Source organism: Salmo salar, chromosome ssa12, assembly GCF_905237065.1.
Source record: "Salmo salar chromosome ssa12, Ssal_v3.1, whole genome shotgun sequence".
Taxonomy (NCBI): Eukaryota; Metazoa; Chordata; class Actinopteri; order Salmoniformes; family Salmonidae; genus Salmo; species Salmo salar.
The window spans coordinates 91,819,439-91,838,298 of record NC_059453.1 but is presented as its reverse complement, the minus strand read 5'-3'; the positions used below and the strand labels follow the sequence as shown (position 1 = coordinate 91,838,298).

The 18,860-nt window shown below is 46.7% G+C and overlaps 1 protein-coding gene across 1 annotated transcript in view; it reads right to left on the bottom strand.

Moving 5' to 3' along the window:
• Positions 1-6,409: 6,409 nt before the first annotated feature.
• Positions 6,410-18,860, bottom strand: part of LOC106566150 (kinesin heavy chain) — a 130,141-nt gene continuing 117,690 nt past the window's right edge. The window contains exons 23-29 of the mRNA XM_045691941.1: positions 18,377-18,481; positions 9,209-9,425; positions 8,736-9,039; positions 8,079-8,581; positions 7,891-7,918; positions 7,427-7,566; positions 6,410-6,552 (exon numbers count right to left, since the gene is read on the bottom strand). Coding sequence (XP_045547897.1) covers positions 7,443-7,566; positions 7,891-7,918; positions 8,079-8,581; positions 8,736-9,039; positions 9,209-9,425; positions 18,377-18,481 — 1,281 coding nt within the window. The 3' untranslated portion in view covers positions 6,410-6,552; positions 7,427-7,442. The remainder of the gene's footprint in view (positions 6,553-7,426; positions 7,567-7,890; positions 7,919-8,078; positions 8,582-8,735; positions 9,040-9,208; positions 9,426-18,376; positions 18,482-18,860) is intronic.

The following is an 18,860-nucleotide window of genomic DNA, read 5'->3' as shown; positions in this document are numbered from 1 at the left end:
GCAGGAATCGGGCCTTCATGGTCGAATTGCTGCAAAGAAACCACAACTAAAGGGACACCAATAATAATAAGAGACTTGCTTTGGCCAAGAAACACGAGCAATGGACATTAGACCGACATTAGACCAGTGTATGTGTATTTCCCTCCGTGAAGCATGGAGGAGGAGGTGTTATGGTGTGGGGTTGCTTTGCTGGTGACACTGTCAGTGATTTATTTAGAATTCAAGGCACACTTAACCAGCATGGCTACCACAGCGATACGCAATATCATTTGTTTTTCAACAGGACAATGACCCAACACACTTCCAGGCTGTGTAAGGGCTATTTGACCAAGAAGGAGAGTGATGGAGCGCTGCATCACCCGACCTCAACTCATTTGAGATGGTTTGGGATGAGTTGGACCACAGAGTGAAGTAAAAGCAGCCAACAAGTGCTCAGCATATGTGGGAACTCCTTCAAGACTTTTGGAAAAGCATTCCAAGTGTAGTTGGTTGAGAGAATGCCAAGAGTGTTTAAAGCTGTCATCAAGGCAGAAGGGTGGCTACTTTGAAGAATCTCAAATATAAACTATATTTTGATTTGTTTAACACTTTTTGGTTACTACATTATTTCATGTGTTATTTCACAGTTCTGATAGAGTCACTATTATTCTACAATGTAGAAAATAGTAAAACAAACAAAGAAAAACCCATGAATGAGTAGGTGTGTCCAAACTTTTGACTGGTACTGTATGTTTAGTTGAATTTATTCCGCCACTGTGAGACTGTTGTCTTTTTGTTGTCATGGTCTTATTGTATATCATGGTGGAGTAAGAACTAATGGGTTATAGAGAAATTATCACAATATAGGTTTTAATACGGATTTTCTACTGGGCTAGCTTGTCCAGTGATTTTACCCACACACCACTACTGCTATCTATAGGCCGTCTATAGGCCGAGCGCAAACAAAAATAAGTTGTTTACACATGTTAAAGCGCACAATGCATTGTTGTTCAGCCTCATGGCAGTTTAAAGGGGGTGTTGGTTTTGTATACAGGGTTCAGAGGAGTCACAGAGCAAGAGAGAATGGACCTGGTAGTTACGACCCTGGTGGTTACGACCCTGGTGGTTACGACCCTGGTGGTTACAACCCTGGTGGTTACAACCCTGGTGGTTACAACCCTGGTGGTTGTAACACAGGAAATAAAACAAATATTCAAAACTCCTTGCACACAGAACACCCAGCTGGTGATGGTGATATAACTGAGTAGAACAATCCTTCTACACCAGACTGACAACATTACCAACATCCTTCTCCCTGGTAGTTCAAACCCTAACATACACACGCTCACGTGAAGCCTTCCCTGGCCCTCTTGTCTTGACTGGCCGATCAGAAGGGATCTCACTGGGAGGCAGTGATTCTGTGTGTCTGTGTGTGGGTGTGATCAGGAGGTGGCTTTGGGGAAAGTTCAGATGGATAGTCTCCGATACCTGTACCTCTGTGTTTTAAGAATGGCAGGTTTACACATGCCATGCATCTCATTCTGTTTCTCTGTTTCTCACTACCAGTCTGCAACTAAAGTGTCTTCTGATATATCCAGAAGTATTCAACAGTAATACAAACAATTAGTTGATAAATAGTACATGACAAATACATTATCCGTGTGCAAATCAGGGTAAACATATATATATATATACATTATATAGAATATTAACAACAAAAACACAACTTGCAATAAATAATACATATTTAAATACACAAAATAATACATAGCATAAATAATCTTTCAAAACGGAAATAAACTGTATAAAAATAGTTGCTACATAATACCTAAAATGTAGTATTTTTCCCCAATAATATTTTCCATTCTGTGTTAGTGAATGTAACTGACCACTGGACAGACCACAACAGAACAGACATATTGAGATGAAGGTATATAGAATTGAGATGAAGGTATATAGAACTCGGCAACCCATGTAGATACAGTCAGACCTGGTTTCAAATACTATTTGAAATCTTTTAAATATTTATTTTAATTCGCATCAAGGCCATCATACCAGGCACACTGGACCCACTCCAGTTGACCATTTCCATCGCTCTTCACACGGCCCTAACACATCTGGACAAGAGGAACACCTATGTGAGAATGCTGTTCATTCACTACAGTTCAGCCTTCAACACTATTGTTCCCTCCAAGCTCGACACCAAGCTCAGAGCCGTGGGTCTGGACACTACCCTCTGAAACTGGATCCTGGACTTCCTGACGGGCAGACCACAGACTGTGAATATTGTCAACAACACCTCCTGCACACTGACTCTTAACACAGGTGTCCCCCAGGGGTGTGTCCCCAGCTCTTAACACAGGGGTCCCCCAGGGGTGTGTCCTCAGCTCTTAACACAGGGGCCCCCCAGGGGTGTGTCCTCAGCTCTTAACACAGGGGCCCCCCAGGGGTGTGTCCTCAGCTCTTAACACAGGGGCCCCCCAGGGGTGTGTCCTCAGCTCTTAACACAGGGGCCCCCCAGGGGTGTGTCCTCAGCTCTTAACACAGGGGCCCCCCAGGGGTGTGTCCTCAGCTCTTAACACAGGGGCCCCCCAGGGGTGTGTCCTCAGCTCTTAACACAGGTGTCCCCCAGGGGTGTGTCCTCAGCTCTTAACACAGGGGCCCCCAGGGGTGTGTCCTCAGCTCTTAACACAGGGGCCCCCAGGGGTGTGTCCTCAGCTCTTAACACAGGGGTCCCCCAGGGGTGTGTCCTCAGCTCTTAACACAGGGGTCCCCCAGGGGTGTGTCCTCAGCTCTTAACACAGGGGCCCCCCAGGGGTGTGTCCTCAGCCCTCTGCTGATCCACTAGTTCTTCAGCGTCCACATCACAGAGGACTTGACATGGACCAACACCACCACCACTCTAGTCAAGACAGCGTAACGGTGTCTCTACTTCCTAAGGCGGCTGTAGAAATTCGACGTGCCACCCGGGGTCGTCTCCAAATATTACCGTTGCACCATCGAGTGTCCTGACCGGTTGCATTACAGCCCGGTTACGGGAATTGTTCCGTCCACGACCGAAAGGCCCTCCAGCGGGGGGTGAAGACGGCCCAGTACATCACTGGGATTGTGCTCCCATCCATCCAGGACATCTACTGGAAACGGTACCTGATGAAGTCCCGCAGCATCATCAAGGACCCCACACACCCCAACATGAGGTCACTTCCTGCCATGAGCTGTTCATTCCCTTACTGTTGGGCAGACGGTATCAGAGCATGAGGTCTGATACCAACAGGTTCAGAGACAGTTTCTATCTACAAGCCATCAGACTGTATCAGAGCATGAGGTCTGATACCAACAGGCTCAGAGACAGTTTCTATCTACAAGCCATCAGACTGTATCAGAGCATGAGGTCTGATACCAACAGGTTCAGAGACAGTTTCTATCTACAAGCCATCAGACTGCTGAACACTTGAACAAGACTGACCACCTGCACTCTCAGCACACACACACACACACACACACCTGTTGCTACCAGACTACATACTGCACAATTTAAACACTCCCCCCTCTCCAAAACACATGTAAAAATGGAACTATAAATGGTCCCTTCCTGTATTATACTGATGCTAAAATGTTTATTCTACTGAGCCATTTACTTTATATTCGTATTCTTGTATTAATTATTATTGTTGTTGTCGAGAAGGCACCTGCAAGTAAGCATTTCATTGGATGGTGTATGCCATGTATATCCTTGTACATACGACCAATAAAACATGAAACTAGTGTTTTCTCTAGTCTACCTGGAGTGCCAGATGGGTGGAGTTTGAACACTTGCAATTCGTCTATTGGTTCCATTCTGCCAGACAAGCTCAATCAAGCCCAGCTAAAGTATTTGGAAGATTTCAAGTAGTATGTGAGCCCATGTCTGAATACAGTAATACAATATGTTACAGCTCCAAAATAACCCTTTCTCTCTCTCTGTATAGATCGATGCATAGAAAAGCACTGAAAATAAAATAAAAGTCCTGATTTTATTTTTTGCCAGACTTTTCCTAGTTCTCAGACACTAGTAGTTTGCTTTCATATCAGATAACTTATTTGATGTAAACCATGAGTTACTGCATTAAAGTCATCACACATTAAAGCATACATTACTCTGAAAGCCAGCCGTGAAGTAGCCTTTGTCCCAGAACAGTTCGTCCTTCCAACTACTCCATTGGTATTGGTATCCATTCCAGAAGGAGTTGGCAAGAGAGCCGAAAACAGCCTGGCACTCAGACTAGCCTTGAAGTGCTCGGGTTGAAGCGTCCGCATACAACAGGCATGCTTGTTTGCGTCTGACTGTAGCAGCTGTTATTCTATAGTCAGGGTAATATACACACATACAAGTACAACACAGAGCCTGCAGTAGGAAGTTTGAGGATGACCTATAAACCTTAACTCATCTACTGACTGTATATCAGCATGATGCTGCTGTACGCTTCATCTGAGGTTCTGAGTCATGGCGTTTAAACCACTGCTAACAACACAGGGATCGTGATCCGCCCCCTGCCTACAGTACTCTGTCCATTCCATCTAGACCTGAGCAGAGACATATTTACAAATATGGAAATATATATCTCAGAGCCTGACAACACCACAGGACATACTGGAAGCAAGAGAAGAAGTCAGCTGTTGTCTTTATAGTGAGGACATCAGGGTTGGGGTCAATTTCATTTCATTTCAGTCAATTCAGGAAGTAAACAGGAACTGATCCTAACCCTTATTAAGGAGGTGAAAGAAACAGCTGTCTGATATGTTAACCAGCTCAGATAGCAACTAGGACTACTACACAACCACTAGAAGTATGACACCAGCCATATAGTAAAAGTCGTAGGCCGTCACTGTAAATAACTGACTTGCCTAGTTAAATAAAAGGTTAAAAAAATACAAAATAATAATAATAATAATATGTGTTATTTCATTGTTTTCATGTCTCACTATTATTCTACAATGTAGAAATAGTAAAAAATAAAGAAAAACCATTGAATGAGAAGGTGTTCTAAGACTTTTGACTGGTACTGTACATGAATTGTACAGAGTGAAAAATGTAAAGTATGAGTAGGTTCATTAGAAATGTATTAAGGCTATGCCGTGTGCGTTTACTTCTATCAATCTTCAATTGCAAGGTGGTTGTTAGGTCAGGTTATTGTCTATTTTCCAACAGATTTAACCCAAAATAGCCCTAAAAGATCATCTCATTTACCCACCACTAAAGCCTCCAGGAATGAGGAGGAGCAGCAGGAGTGCGCCCTAGTGGCCACACAGAACACCACACGCTCATCCAAAAGGGTCAAAGGGCTCAGAGGAAGAGAAAGCTGCCAATGCTAGTGGTTCATTTACAGTTCTTTCTATACCACTGTTCCTACACTCCCATACATAGCCTATATAGTACAGTACGTTATATTCATATCACCAACAAATGATTAAACAAACGGTTCAAGAGAGTAGACGGACAGTCAGCAAGCAGAATTGGGGAGAGGTGGGGGGGAAAGGAGGAGAGAGGGGGAGGGGGAGGGCTACAGAGAGTTCTACGGAGAGAGGAAGAGGGAGAGAGACGGTCTTACTGGGAAAGGGGGGCAGGAGAGGGAGAGAGACGGTATTACTGGGAAAGGGGGGGCAGGAGAGGGAGAGAGACAGTATTACTGGGAAAGGGGGGGCAGGAGAGGGAGAGAGACAGTCTTACTGGGAAGGGGGGGCAGGAGAGGGAGAGAGACGGTATTACTGGGAAGGGGGGCAGGAGAGGGAGAGAGACGGTATTACTGGGAAAGGGGGCAGGAGAGGGAGAGAGACAGTATTACTGGGAAAGGGGGGCAGGAGAGGGAGAGAGACGGTCTTACTGGGAAAGGGGGGCAGGAGAGGGAGAGAGACGGTATTACTGGGAAAGGGGGGAAGGAGAGGGAGAGAGACGGTATTACTGGGAAAGGGGGGGCAGGAGAGGGAGAGAGACGGTATTACTGGGAAAGGGGGGGCAGGAGAGGGAGAGAGACGGTATTACTGGGAAAGGGGGGAAGGAGAGGGAGAGAGGCGGTATTACTGGGAAGGGGGGGCAGGAGAGGGAGAGAGACGGTATTACTGGGAAAGGGGGGGCAGGAGAGGGAGAGAGACGGTATTACTGGGAAAGGGGGCAGGAGAGGGAGAGAGACAGTATTACTGGGAAAGGGGGGCAGGAGAGGGAGAGAGACAGTATTACTGGGAAAGGGGGGCAGGAGAGGGAGAGAGACAGTATTACTGGGAAAGGGGGGGCAGGAGAGGGAGAGAGACAGTATTACTGGGAAAGGGGGGCAGGAGAGGGAGAGAGACGGTATTACTGGGAAAGGGGGGCAGGAGAGGGAGAGAGACGGTATTACTGGGAAAGGGGGGCAGGAGAGGGAGAGAGACGGTATTACTGGGAAAGGGGGGCAGGAGAGGGAGAGAGACGGTCTTACTGGGAAAGGGGGGCAGGAGAGGGAGAGAGACAGTATTACTGGGAAAGGGGGGAGGAGGGTGCTCAGAAGGTCACTGATCAGCAGCATGCAGATTTATGAGGGCGGTCTTGGCAGAACCGGATGCCTGGAGAGAGAGAGAGAGAGAGAGAGAGAAAGAGAGAGAGAGAAAGTAAGAAAGAGAAAGAAAGAAAGAAAGAAAGAAAGAAAGAAAGAAAGAAAGAAAGAAAGAAAGAGAGAGAGAGAGAAACAAACAATGCAATGAGTCCCATAAACAGAACCAGGTGTACATTATATGTCTTATATGGAATCTTTATTGTGAAAAACTGTGGGATGAATTTCACCAGTCTAATATGCTAAATATGCTGAAATCACATTTAATATGCTGCATTTCCTCCTAGCCAATCAGAAGGCAAGATGAAGCCAAAATAACAATAATTCTTATATGGACCCAATATTAGGTATGTAAGTGGCTCACTCACTATATGGAACTCTGAATAAATATATTCAGTGTTCCCTCTGTTTCCCAGAGATAGAGAGAAATAGAGAGAGAGGGAGAAAGAGAGGTAGAGAGAAAGAGAGAGAAAAAGAGAGTGGGAGAGAGAGAGAAAGAGAGAGAGATAGCAAGAAAGAGGGCGACAAAGAGAGAGAACAGCAGAGAGAAAGAGAGAGATAGAGAGAGAAAAGGAGAGTGAGAGAAAGATAGAAAACGAGAGTGGGAGAGAGAGAGAAAGAGAGAAAAAGAGAGAAAGATAGCAAGAGAGAGAGAGGGAGAGAAAGAGAGAGTGACAAAGAGAGAGAGAGATCTAGAGTTTATCTAGTTCACTTCCCAAGCCAATAAAGCCCTTAAATTGAAATTGAATTGAGAGAGAGAGAGAGAGAGATGGAGAGGGCAGGTGTATAGAAATACACAAGTTAATGAATCTGCCATCTTAGATTATGTCTGTTATGAAATACTCATTCAATATTCTCCCTATTCCCTTCCTCCCTTCCTCCCTCACGTGAGGAGCCGGGTCACTAGCTGGTAGCCTGTTCTGGCTGGATGACGTGGTGCAGCTTGGCTGGGCTGTCCTGGTTCTGGCTGTTGCAGTGCTGCACATCACTCCTGGACACAGCAGCAGAGTGGACACTCAGAGACACGCTATACAACAGCACCAGACAGGGAAAACAAGAGGTAGTCAGGAAGCGGACGGGAAGCAGTGAGGGACAAGTGTATGAGTGTGTGTCAGTGTCAGGCTTTAAGGTTCACAATCAAATATCTTTAACAAGGTGATAATGCTACTGTGTTTGGCTAGTCAGCTAACTAAAGCGCTAAGTGCATCGAGCGTACTACAAAAAGTGCTTTATAAATCCAATCAATGACAATTAATGATTAAGCAAGTAGTAGTGTTGTGTTGGCTGCAGGGGATAATGGTAGGATTAAACACAAAGAGCAAGGCAGGTCAGTGACAGTGGGCAGTCTTACCTGTTGTCATTGACATCTATGCTGTTCCCTGTGGATAGAGAGAGCTAGTGTCAGGGTGGGGATGCAGTCACACCAGTGAACAGTGAACAGACCAGGGAATTGAAGTAAGTCTATCTACGTCTATGAAGCAGGAGTGAGTCAAATTGGAGAACACAGAAATAGGAAAAGGTCCGTTCTGTTAACCTTACCGTTGACGGTGTCCACATCCAGTGTCTCTGTAGAGTTGGCAGTAGTGTTCTTCAATGTAGTGGCATTCTCTCTAGTGCTCTTCTCTGAAGTGTTCTTCAATGTAGTGTCCTTCTCTATAGTGTCCTTGTCTGTTGTGTTCTTCAATGTAGTGTCCTTCTCTATAGTGTCCTTGTCTGTTGTGTTCTGCACTGTAGGGTTCTTCACTATAGTATTGTCCTGTATGGGGCTATTGTCCACTGTGGGGCTGTTGTCCTCTATGGGGCTGTTGTCCACTGTGGGGCTGTTGTCCACCGTGGGGCTGTTGTCCACCGTGGGGCTGTTGTCCACCGTGGGGCTGTTGTCCACCGTGGGGCTGTTGTCCTCTGTGGGGCTGTTGTCCTCTGTGGGGCTATTGTCCTCTGTGGGGCTATTGTCCTCTGTGGGGCTATTGTCCTCTGTGGGGCTATTGTCCTCTGTGGGGCTGTTGTCCACTGTGGGGCTGTTGATGGGCTCAGCTGGCAGCCTACAAGACAAACAGAGGCCCGTCAGTCACCTATTCATATGACTGTACAGTATCTCCATCAATAACAACTCTCAGCAGATGGCAGAAAGAGGTTTCTAACCTCAAGGGTCTTTCCCTGTGTTTTCCTTTCACTCAAAACTATGTTTGTACTCACTTGTTGGTTTGGGTCATGTTGGACTTGTTGGTTTGGGTCATGTTGGACTTGTTGGTTTGGGTCATGTTGGACTTGTTGGTTTGGGTCATGTTGGACTTGTTGGTTTGGTCCTTGATCTGGGAGGGTTTGGAGTAAGGGGCGGATGCTGGGGATGCAGCATGATGACTGGCTATCTGGCTGGGGGTCAGACTGGGCATCTGGAACATGGCATTACTAAAATGGATGGAGTGTTGCTGTTCAGTAATACGGACCCAGGGGTTGGTGGAAGAGAAGAGCGGGAACTGGCCCGGACGTACCGGCTTGGCTGGAAATAGAGACATAGCAGTGGTATGAAAATCGCCGTTATCATCATCCTCAATATGTGTATGGGTGTAGGTGGGGAAGGGAGGGAAGGAGTGAAAGAGAGAGTGAGAGAGAGAGGGGGAAAGTGTGTGTGAGAGAGAGAGAGAGAGATAGAGAGTATGTATTATCACCTATCTGAGCTGTGTGCGGCCTGCGTAGGGGGTTCTTGACCCTCATAGCGTCTTTGATCCTCTCTACTTCCTGTTGATAGCGTCTCCGGTCCTTCATAGCCCCCTCCTTAGCCTCCTTCAGTGCACCCTCCAACGCCCGCACTCTCTCAGCCGTAGACCGAAGACGCTTCTCAAGCTTAGGAAGCTCACAACGCAGGTCTGCGTTGTCACGTACCAACTGGGAAGAAGGAGAGGGAGAGAAGGTGGGAGAGAGGGAGAGAGGGAGGGGGAGATGGAGGGAGGGAGGGAGGGAGGGAGGGAGGGAGGGAGGGAGAGATGGAGAAGGGTGGGAGAGAGGGAGGGAGGGAGGGAGAGATGGAGAAAGGGAGGGAGGGAGGGAGGGAGGGAGGGAGGGAGGGAGGGAGGGAGGGAGGGAGGGAGGGAGGGAGGGAGGGAGGGAGGGAGGGGGAGAAAGGGAGGGAGGGAGGGAGGGAGATGGAGAAAGGGTGGGAGAGAGGGAGACAACCCATATTTATGCTTATTTATTTTCCGTTTTGTACTTTAACCATTTGTACATCGTTACAACACTGTATATATATACATTCTACATTCTATATTCTTTTGGAACTTCTGTGAGGGTAGTAAAGCCCCTTGAATTGAATTGAGGAGAGGGAGAGAGAGAAAGAGAGAGGGAGAGAGAGAGGGAGAGAAAGAGAGAGAAAGGGAGAGAGAGAGAGAAAGGGAGAGAGCGAGAGAGGGCGAGAGAGAGAGAAAGGGAGAGAGAGAGAGAGGGAGCGTGAGAGAAAGAAAGGGAGGGAGAGAGAGAGAGAGAGAGAGGAAGAGAGGGAGAGAGAGTGAAAGGGAGAGCCAGAGGAAGAGAGGGAGAGAGAGACATAGAGAGAGGGAGAGAAAGAGAGAGAGGAAGAGAGGGAGAGAGAGGGGGACAGAGAGTGAAAGGGAGAGAGAGAGAAAGAGAGAGAGAAAGAGAGGTTAGAGGTGAAGGGCCTTGCTAAAGGGCACAATGGCAGATGAGTCAACAGCCAATATAGAGAGTGTTAAATGAGCCTTCAGACAAACAATAATTTATTTAATACTTTGTGTATTTAAATATTTTCAAATGCATGCCGATACTTTTCAAGTGTATTTCCAAATACATTCAAATATTCAACTACTTCTATTTTCAAATAAAACATATCTGAATACTTCTAAATGTATGGAACGTCATTTAAATAATTGAAACAGTATTTGAACCTAGGTATGGTGTGTGATAGACAACAATATATTGCATTTCATAGACGTCATATTACCTGTTCCCTGTGTGTGTGTGTGTGTGTGTGTGTGTGTGTGTGTGTGTGTGTGTGTGTGTGTGTGTGTGTGTGTGTGTGTGTGTGTGGGCGTGTGTCTGTGTACGTACAGCCTCTATCAGCAGGTTATGTGAGGACTTCAGCAGAGACTGAAATTGAGTTTGAGGTTAATACTGCTGCAGTGCCAGCAGTTAGTCTGTCTGTCCGTCTGTCCATCTGTCCGTCTGTCCGTCTGTCTGAGTATGTGAGCTAGTCTGCAGTCTGCTATTACCTTGGTGAACTCCTTGTCTTGATTCTCCACACTTCTCCCAAAGTGGGCACTTGCTTTTTTTTGTATTTATATCCATGATATGGAGTGTGCAACTGTAATCTTCAGGAGAACGTAGTCTAAATGTGTGTGTGTGTGTGTGTGTGTGTGTGTGTGTGTGTGTGTGTGTGTGTGTGTGATTATGAGTTTGTCCATTTTACTCAGCTTGCAGTTAGATAGAGCCACATGTATTACAGCAGTAGGTAACATAACATTGTATTGCAGTAGCAGCAGTAGGTAACATAACATTGTATTGCTGTAGTAGCATCAGCAGTCGTATGTTCCAAGATGGCGTAGCAGTGCAGACGTGTTTTGTTCGTCCTCTCGTGTACTTTTGTATTTTTCATCCTCTTTTGTATAATATTTCAATTTTATTTTCAATCTCTTTTCCGATTTTAAATCAGAGATAACTTCCGGTAACCTGCCTCACCCAATGTGATACGGAACCGCAATTTGTTTTAGACCTTATAGCCAGAACCACCATCAGAAGCTAGCCATCAGAAGCTAGCCATCAGAAGCTAACCAGCTAATTAGCTACTAGCTATTTAGTCATTGTTAGCTACTGCTAGCGGCCTTTACCTTCTGCACAGATACCAGCCCTTTTTTTAGCCTGGATTTTACTTGCCAGACTACCAGTATTGGACTTTTTCTCCACTACAACGCCGGATTCCTGCCGTAAACCCTGGACCATTACACCTGATCTTCACAGCTAGCTAGCTGCCACCGAGTGACCCAGCACCGAAGCCAGCCCTGAGCCAGGCCCACCTCCCGGCCTACTCAGTTGTTCACCCGGACTCCACCCAAACACGGCTAGATTCCACTACTCCACCGGATCCTTGCCGTAAGCTCTGGACCTTGGCACTGGATCATCGCTGCTAGCTAGCTGCTACCGAGTGGCTATAGTGGCTAAAACCCCTGCCCCGAAGCTAGCACCAGTTAGCCGCGAGCCAGGCGCATCTCCCGGCTAGCAAACTAAATTACTACAACCACAATACCTCTTTTGCCATCTGGCTTGGATCCTTTGTCAACACAGAGCCCCGTCGTACGACCACGACTGGTATGCCGACGAATACTCCATCCGCTGTGCCTTCAACCGGCCTCTGTCGAACGTCAGAACAGACGCTTCTACTAGCCTCGGCCTGCTAACTTTAAACGCCGTGTCGCCCGCGTGCTAGCGTAGTAACGAATACACCGCGGCTTCCCTGTTCCATCTATTGCTGTTCACTGGACCCTATGATCACTTGGCTACATAGCTGATGCCTGCTGGACTGTCCATTAATCACGGTACTCCATTCTGTTTAGTTTTTGTTTATCTGTCGGCCCCAGCCTCGAACTCAGGCCCTGTGTGTAGTTAACCGACCCTCTCTGCCTATTCATCGCCATTTTACCTGTTGTTGTTGTCTTAGCTGATTAGCTGTTGTTGTCTTACCCGTTGTTGTCTTAGCTAGCTCTCCCAATCAACACCTGTGATTGCTTTATGCCTCGCTTTATGTCTCTCTGAAATGTCAATATGCCTTGTATACTGTTGTTTAGGTTAGTTATCATTGTTTTACTTTACAATGGAGCCCCTAGTTCCACTCAACATGCCTCAGATACCTCCTTTGTCCCACCTCCCACACATGCGGTGACCTCACCCAGTATAACCAGCACGTCCAGAGATGCAACCTCTCTTATCATCACTCAGTGCCTGGGCTTACCTCCGCTGTACCCGCACCCCACCATACCCCTGTCTGCACATTATGCCCTGAATCTATTCTACCACGCCCAGAAATCTGCTCCTTTTATTCTTTGTCCCCAACGCGCTAGACGACCAGTTCTGATAGCCTTTAGCCGTACCCTCATCCTACTCCTCCTCTGTTCCTCGGGTGATGTGGAGGTAAACCCAGGCCCTGCGTGTCCCCAGGCACTCTCATTTGTTGACTTCTGTGATCGAAAAAGCCTTGGTTTCATTCATGTTAACATTAGAAGCCTCCTCCCTAAGTTTGTTTTATTCACTGCTTTAGCACACTCTGCCAACCCGGATGTCCTAGCTGTGTCTGAATCCTGGCTTAGGAAGACCACCAAAAACTCTGAAATCTCCACCCCCAACTACAACGTTTTCCGTCAAGATAGAACTGCCAAAGGGGGAGGAGTTGCAATCTACTGCAGAGATAGCCTGCAAAGTTCTGTCATACTTTCCAGGTCTATGCCCAAACAGTTCGAACTTCTAATTAAAAAAATTAATCTCTCCAGAAATAAATCTCTCACTGTTGCCGCCTGTTATCGACCCCCCTCTTCTCCCAGCTGTGCCCTGGACACCATATGTGAATTGATTGCCCCCCATCTATCTTCAGAGTTCGTTCTGTTAGGTGACCTAAACTGGGATATGCTTAACACCTCGGCAGTCCTACAATCCAAGCTAGATGCCCTCAATCTCACACAAATCATCAAGGAACCCACCAGGTACAACCCTAAATCCGTAAACATGGGCACCCTCATAGACATTATCCTGACCAACTTGCCCTCCAAATACACCTCTGCTGTTTTCAATCAGGATCTCAGCGATCACTGCCTCATTGCCTGTATCCGCTATGGGTCCGCGGTCAAACGACCACCCCTCATCACTGTCAAACGCTCCCTAAAACACTTCTGCGAGCAGGCCTTTCTAATCGGCCTGGCCCTGGAATCCTGGAGGGATATTGACCTCATCCCGTCAGTCGGGGATGCCTGGTCGGTCTTTAAAAGTAATTTCCTCACCATCTTAAATAAGCATGCCCCAAAAAATGCAGAACTAAGAACAGATATAGCCCTTGGTTCACTCCAGACCTGACTGCCCTTGACCAGAACAAAAACATCCTGTGGCGGACTGCAATAGCATCGAATAGTCCCCGCGATATGCAACTGTTCAGGGAAGTCAGGAACCAATACACGCAGGCAGTCAGGAAAGCAAAGGCTAGATTTTTCAAACAGAAATTTGCATCCTGTAGCTCTAACTCCAAAAAATGTTGGGACACTGTAAAGCCCATGGAGAACAAGAGCACCTCCCAGCTGCCCACTGCACTGAGGCTAGGTAACACGGTCACCACCGATAAATCCATGATAAATCAAAAATTTCAATAAGCATTTCTCTACGGCTGGCCATGCTTTCCTCCTGGCTACCCCAACCCTGGCCAACAGCTCCGCCCCCCTCGCAGCTACTTACCCGAGCTTCTCCTTTACCCAAATCCAGATAGCAGATGTTCTAAAAGAGCTGCAAAACCTGGACCCGTACAAATCACCTGGGCTAGACAATCTGGACCCTCTCTTTCTAAAACTACCCGCCGCCATTGTTGCAACCCCTATTACCAGTCTGTTCAACCTCTCTTTCGTTTTGTCCGAGATCCCTAAAGACTGGAAAGCTGCCGTGGTCATCCCCCTCTTCAAAAGGGGGTGACACTCTAGACCTAAACTGTTACAGACCTATATCCATCCTGCCCTGCCTTTCTAAAGTCTTTGAAAGCCAAGTTAATAAACAGATCACTGACCATTTCGAATCCCACCGTACCTTCTCCGCTGTGCAATCTGGTTTCCGGGACACTGTAAAGTCCTTGGAGAATAGGAACACCTCCTCCCAGCTGCCCACTGCACTGAGGATAGGAAACTCTGTCACCACCGACAAATCCACTGTAATTGAGTATTTCAATAACCATTTTTCTATGGCTGGCCATGCTTTCCACCTGGCTACCCCTACCCCGGTCAACAGCCCTGTACCCCCCACAACAACTCGCCCAAGCCTTCCCCATTTCTCCTTCTCCCAAATCCAGTCAGCTGATGTTCGAAAGAGCTGTAAAATCTGGACCCCTACAAATCAGCCGGGCTAGACAATCTAGACCATTTATTTCTAAAATTATCTGCAGAAATTGTTGCAACCCCTATTACTAGCCTGTTCAACCTCTCTTTCGTATCGTCCGAGATCCCTAAAGATTGGAAAGCTGCTGCGGTCATCCCGCTCTTCAAAGGGGGTGACACTCTAGACCCAAACTGCTGTAGACCTATATCCATCCTGCCCTGCCTCTCTAAAGTCTTCGAAAGCCAAGTTAATAAACAGATCACTGACCATTTCGAATCCCACCGTACCTTCTCCGCTGTGCAATCCGGTTTCCGAGCTTAGTTTATTAGAATAAATACTTGAACAAAAGAAACAAACGACGAAACAGTCCCATCAGGTGCAGAGACTACACAGGAAACAACCACCCACAACACACAAGTGAAACAAACCTCAACTAAATATGGCCTCCAATTAGAGACAACGACAACCAGCTGCCTCTAATTGGAGGTCCTACCAAAAACCCAACATAGAAATAGAAAACATAGAACCTAAACCAAAAACACCAAAACAAACACCCCCTGCCACACCCTGACCAAACTACAATGACAAATAACCCCTTTTACTGGTCAGGATGTGACAGCAGCAGTAGGTAACATAACATTGTATTGCAGTAGTAGTAGCAGGTAACATAACATTGTATTGCAGTAGCATTTGCAGCAGCAGGTAACATAACACTGTATTGCAGTAGCAGCAGCAGTAGCTAGCATAACATTGTATTGCAGTAGTAGAAGCAGTAGGTAACATAACATTGTATTGCAATAGCAGTAGCAGCAGTAGGTAACATAACATTGTATTGCAGTAGTAGCAGCAGCAGGTAACATAACATTGTATTGCAGTAGTAGTAGCAGCAGTAGGTAATATAACATTGTATTGCAGTAGTATTTGCAGCAGTAGGTAATACACTGCTCAAAAAAATAATGGGAACACTTAAACAACACAATGTAACTCCAAGTCAATCACACTTCTGTGAAATCAAACTGTCCACTTAGGAAGCAACACTGATTGACAATAAATTGCACATGCTGTTGTGCAAATGGAATAGACAACAGGTGGAAATTATAGGCAATTAGCAAGACACCCCCAATAAAGGACTGGTTCTGCAGGTGGTGACCACAGACCACTTCTCAGTTCCTATGCTTCCTGGCTGATGTTTTGGTCACTTTTGAATGTTGGCGGTGCTTTCACTCTAGTGGTAGCATGAGACAAAGTCTACAACCCACACAAGTGGCTCAGGTAGTGCAGCTCATCCAGGATGGCACATCAATGCGAGCTGTGGCAACTAGGTTTACTGTGTCTGTCAGCGTAGTGTCCAGAGCATGGAGGCGCTACCAGGAGACAGGCCAGTACATCAGGAGACGTGGAGGAGGCCGTAGGAGGGCAACAACCCAGCAGCAGGACCGCTACCTCCGCCTTTGTGCAAGGAGGAGCAGGAGGAGCACTGCCAGAGCCCTGCAAAATGACCTCCAGCAGGCCACAAATGTGCATGTGTCTGCTCAAACGGTCAGAAACAGACTCCATGAGGGTGGTATGAGGGCCCGACGTCCACAGATGGGGGTTGTGCTTACAGCCCAACACCGTGCAGGACGTTTGGCATTTGCCAGAGAATACCAACATTGGCAAATTCGCCACTGGCGCCCTGTGCTCTTCACAGATGAAAGCAGGTTCACACTGAGCACATGTAACAGACGTGACAGAGTCTGGAGACGCCGTGGAGAACGTTCTGCTGCCTGCAACATCCTCCAGCATGACCGGTTTGGCGGTGGGTCAGTCATGGTGTGGGGTGGCATTTCTTTGGGGGGCCGCACAGCCCTCCATGTGCTCGCCAGAGGTAGCCTGACTGCCATTAGGTACCGAGATGAGATCCTCAGACCCCTTGTGAGACCATATGCTGATGCGGTTGGCCCTGGGTTCCTCCTAATGCAAGACAATGCTAGACCTCATGTGGCTGGAGTGTGTCAGCAGTTCCTGCAAGAGGAAGGCATTGACGCTATGGACTGGCCCGCCCGTTCCCCAGACCTGAATCCAATTGAGCACATCTGGGACATTATGTCTCGCTCCATCCACCAACGCCACGTTGCACCACAGACTGTCCAGGAGTTGGCGGATGCTTTAGTCCAGGTCTGGGAGGAGATCCCTCAGGAGACCATCCGCCACCTCATCAGGAGCATGCGCAGGCGTTGTAGGGAGGTCATACAGGCACGTGGAGGCCACACACACTACTGAGCCTCATTTTGACTTGTTTTAAGGACATTACATCAAAGTTGGATCAGCCTGTAGTGTGGTTTTCCACTTTAATTTTGAGTGTGACTCCACATCCAGACCTCCATGGGTTGATAAATTGGATTTCCATTGATTATTTTTGTGTGATTTTGTTGTCAGCACATTCAACTATGTAAAGAAAAAAGTATTTAATAAGATTATTTCATTCATTCAGATCTAGAATGTGTTATTTTAGTGTTCCCTTTATTTTTTTGAGCAGTGTATAACATTGTATTGCAGTAGTATTTGCAGCAGGTAACATAACATTATTTTGCAGTAGCAGCAGTAGGTAACATAACATTGTATTGCAGTAGTAGTAGCAGTAGGTAACATAACATTGTATTGCAGTAGTATTTGCAGCAGGTAACATAACATTGTATTGCAGTAGTAGCAGCAGCAGGTAACATAACATTGTATTGCAGTAGCAGAAGTAGTAGGTAACATAACATTGTATTGCAGTAGCAGAAGCAGTAGGTAACATAACATTGTATTGCAGTAGTAGTAGTAGTAGTAGCAGCAGTAGGTAACATAACATTGTATTGTAGTAGTAGTAGTAGTAGCAGTAGGTAACATAACATTGTATTGCAGTAGTAGTACCAGCAGCAGGTAACATAACATTGTTTTGCAGTAGTAGTAGCAGCAGTAGGTAACATAACATTGTATTGTAGTAGTAGTAGTAGTAGCAGTAGGTAACATAACATTGTATTGCAGTAGTAGTACCAGCAGCAGGTAACATAACATTGTTTTGCAGTAGTAGTACCAGCAGTAGGTAACATAACATTGTATTGCAGTAGCAGCAGCAGCAGGTAACATAACATTATATTGCAGTAGTAGCAGCAGAAGGTAACATAACATTGTATTGCAGTAGCAGCAGCAGTAGGTAACATAACATTGTATTGCAGTAGTAGCAGCAGGTAACATAACATTGTATTGCAGTAGCAGAAGCAGTAGGGAACATAACATTGTATTGCAGTAGTAGCAGCAGGTAACATAACATTGTATTGCAGTAGTAGCAGCAGTAGGTAACATAACATTTCCTGCTGCCTTATTTTCCAGGGGACTTGTATCTGCAATACAGGGTGATTGATGTAGCTGGCTCGCAGCCAGAGTGATAGTAATGACTAACAGCACAGCCAGGACTAATACCGTTTGCTTGGTCCATTTTATCCTTCTCCTACTCATTGTGCTCTGGCGCCTCAGCAGTAAGTCATACTGCAGGTGTGTATGGAATAGAAAAAGGATTTGCTTCGGTAGGGTATAGAGAGGAGTAAAACTCAGTTTAGCTTCTCAGAGTAGGAGTGCTGATCTAGGATCAGGTTCCCCCCTACTGACCATATAATCATTCATTATGATCAGATTTGTTATTATAATAGTCAATGATATCAACACTCCATCCTCTGAGACTTTTTGTTAATATGGGCCCAGAGCTCCAGTCCACTCTACACAACACAATGAACCATTCAACTGCCCACCTGTTTGTGAACCTTTGTAAGCTGGTCCAGGTTGTTCTCAAGGAAGGAAATCTTCTGCTTTTGGTGGCTAGATCCCCCGCTATCATCTCGCTCCATCTCTGAATGCTGTGGATGGGGGGGATGGGGGAGGGATGGGGGGGATGGGGGGGAGAGAAGGGATGGGGGAGGGAGGGAGGGATGGGGGAGGGATGGGGTGGTGGAGGGATGGGGGGGATGGGGAGGGATGGGGGTGGTGGAGGGATGGGGGGATGGGGAGGGATGGGGGAGGGATGGGGGATGGGGTGGGGGTGGTGGAGGGATGGGGAGGGATGGGGGAGGGATGGGGGAGGGAGAGAGAGAGAGATGTGGTTAAGATCACAGTATATGTTATGGACTACTGAATAGTTTACATGATTATCTTCCTCCTTCATTCCTCCTCTCCATCCCCCTTCATCATCCTCTCCCTCCTTCATTCCTCCTCTCCCTCCCTCCTTCACTTCTTCTC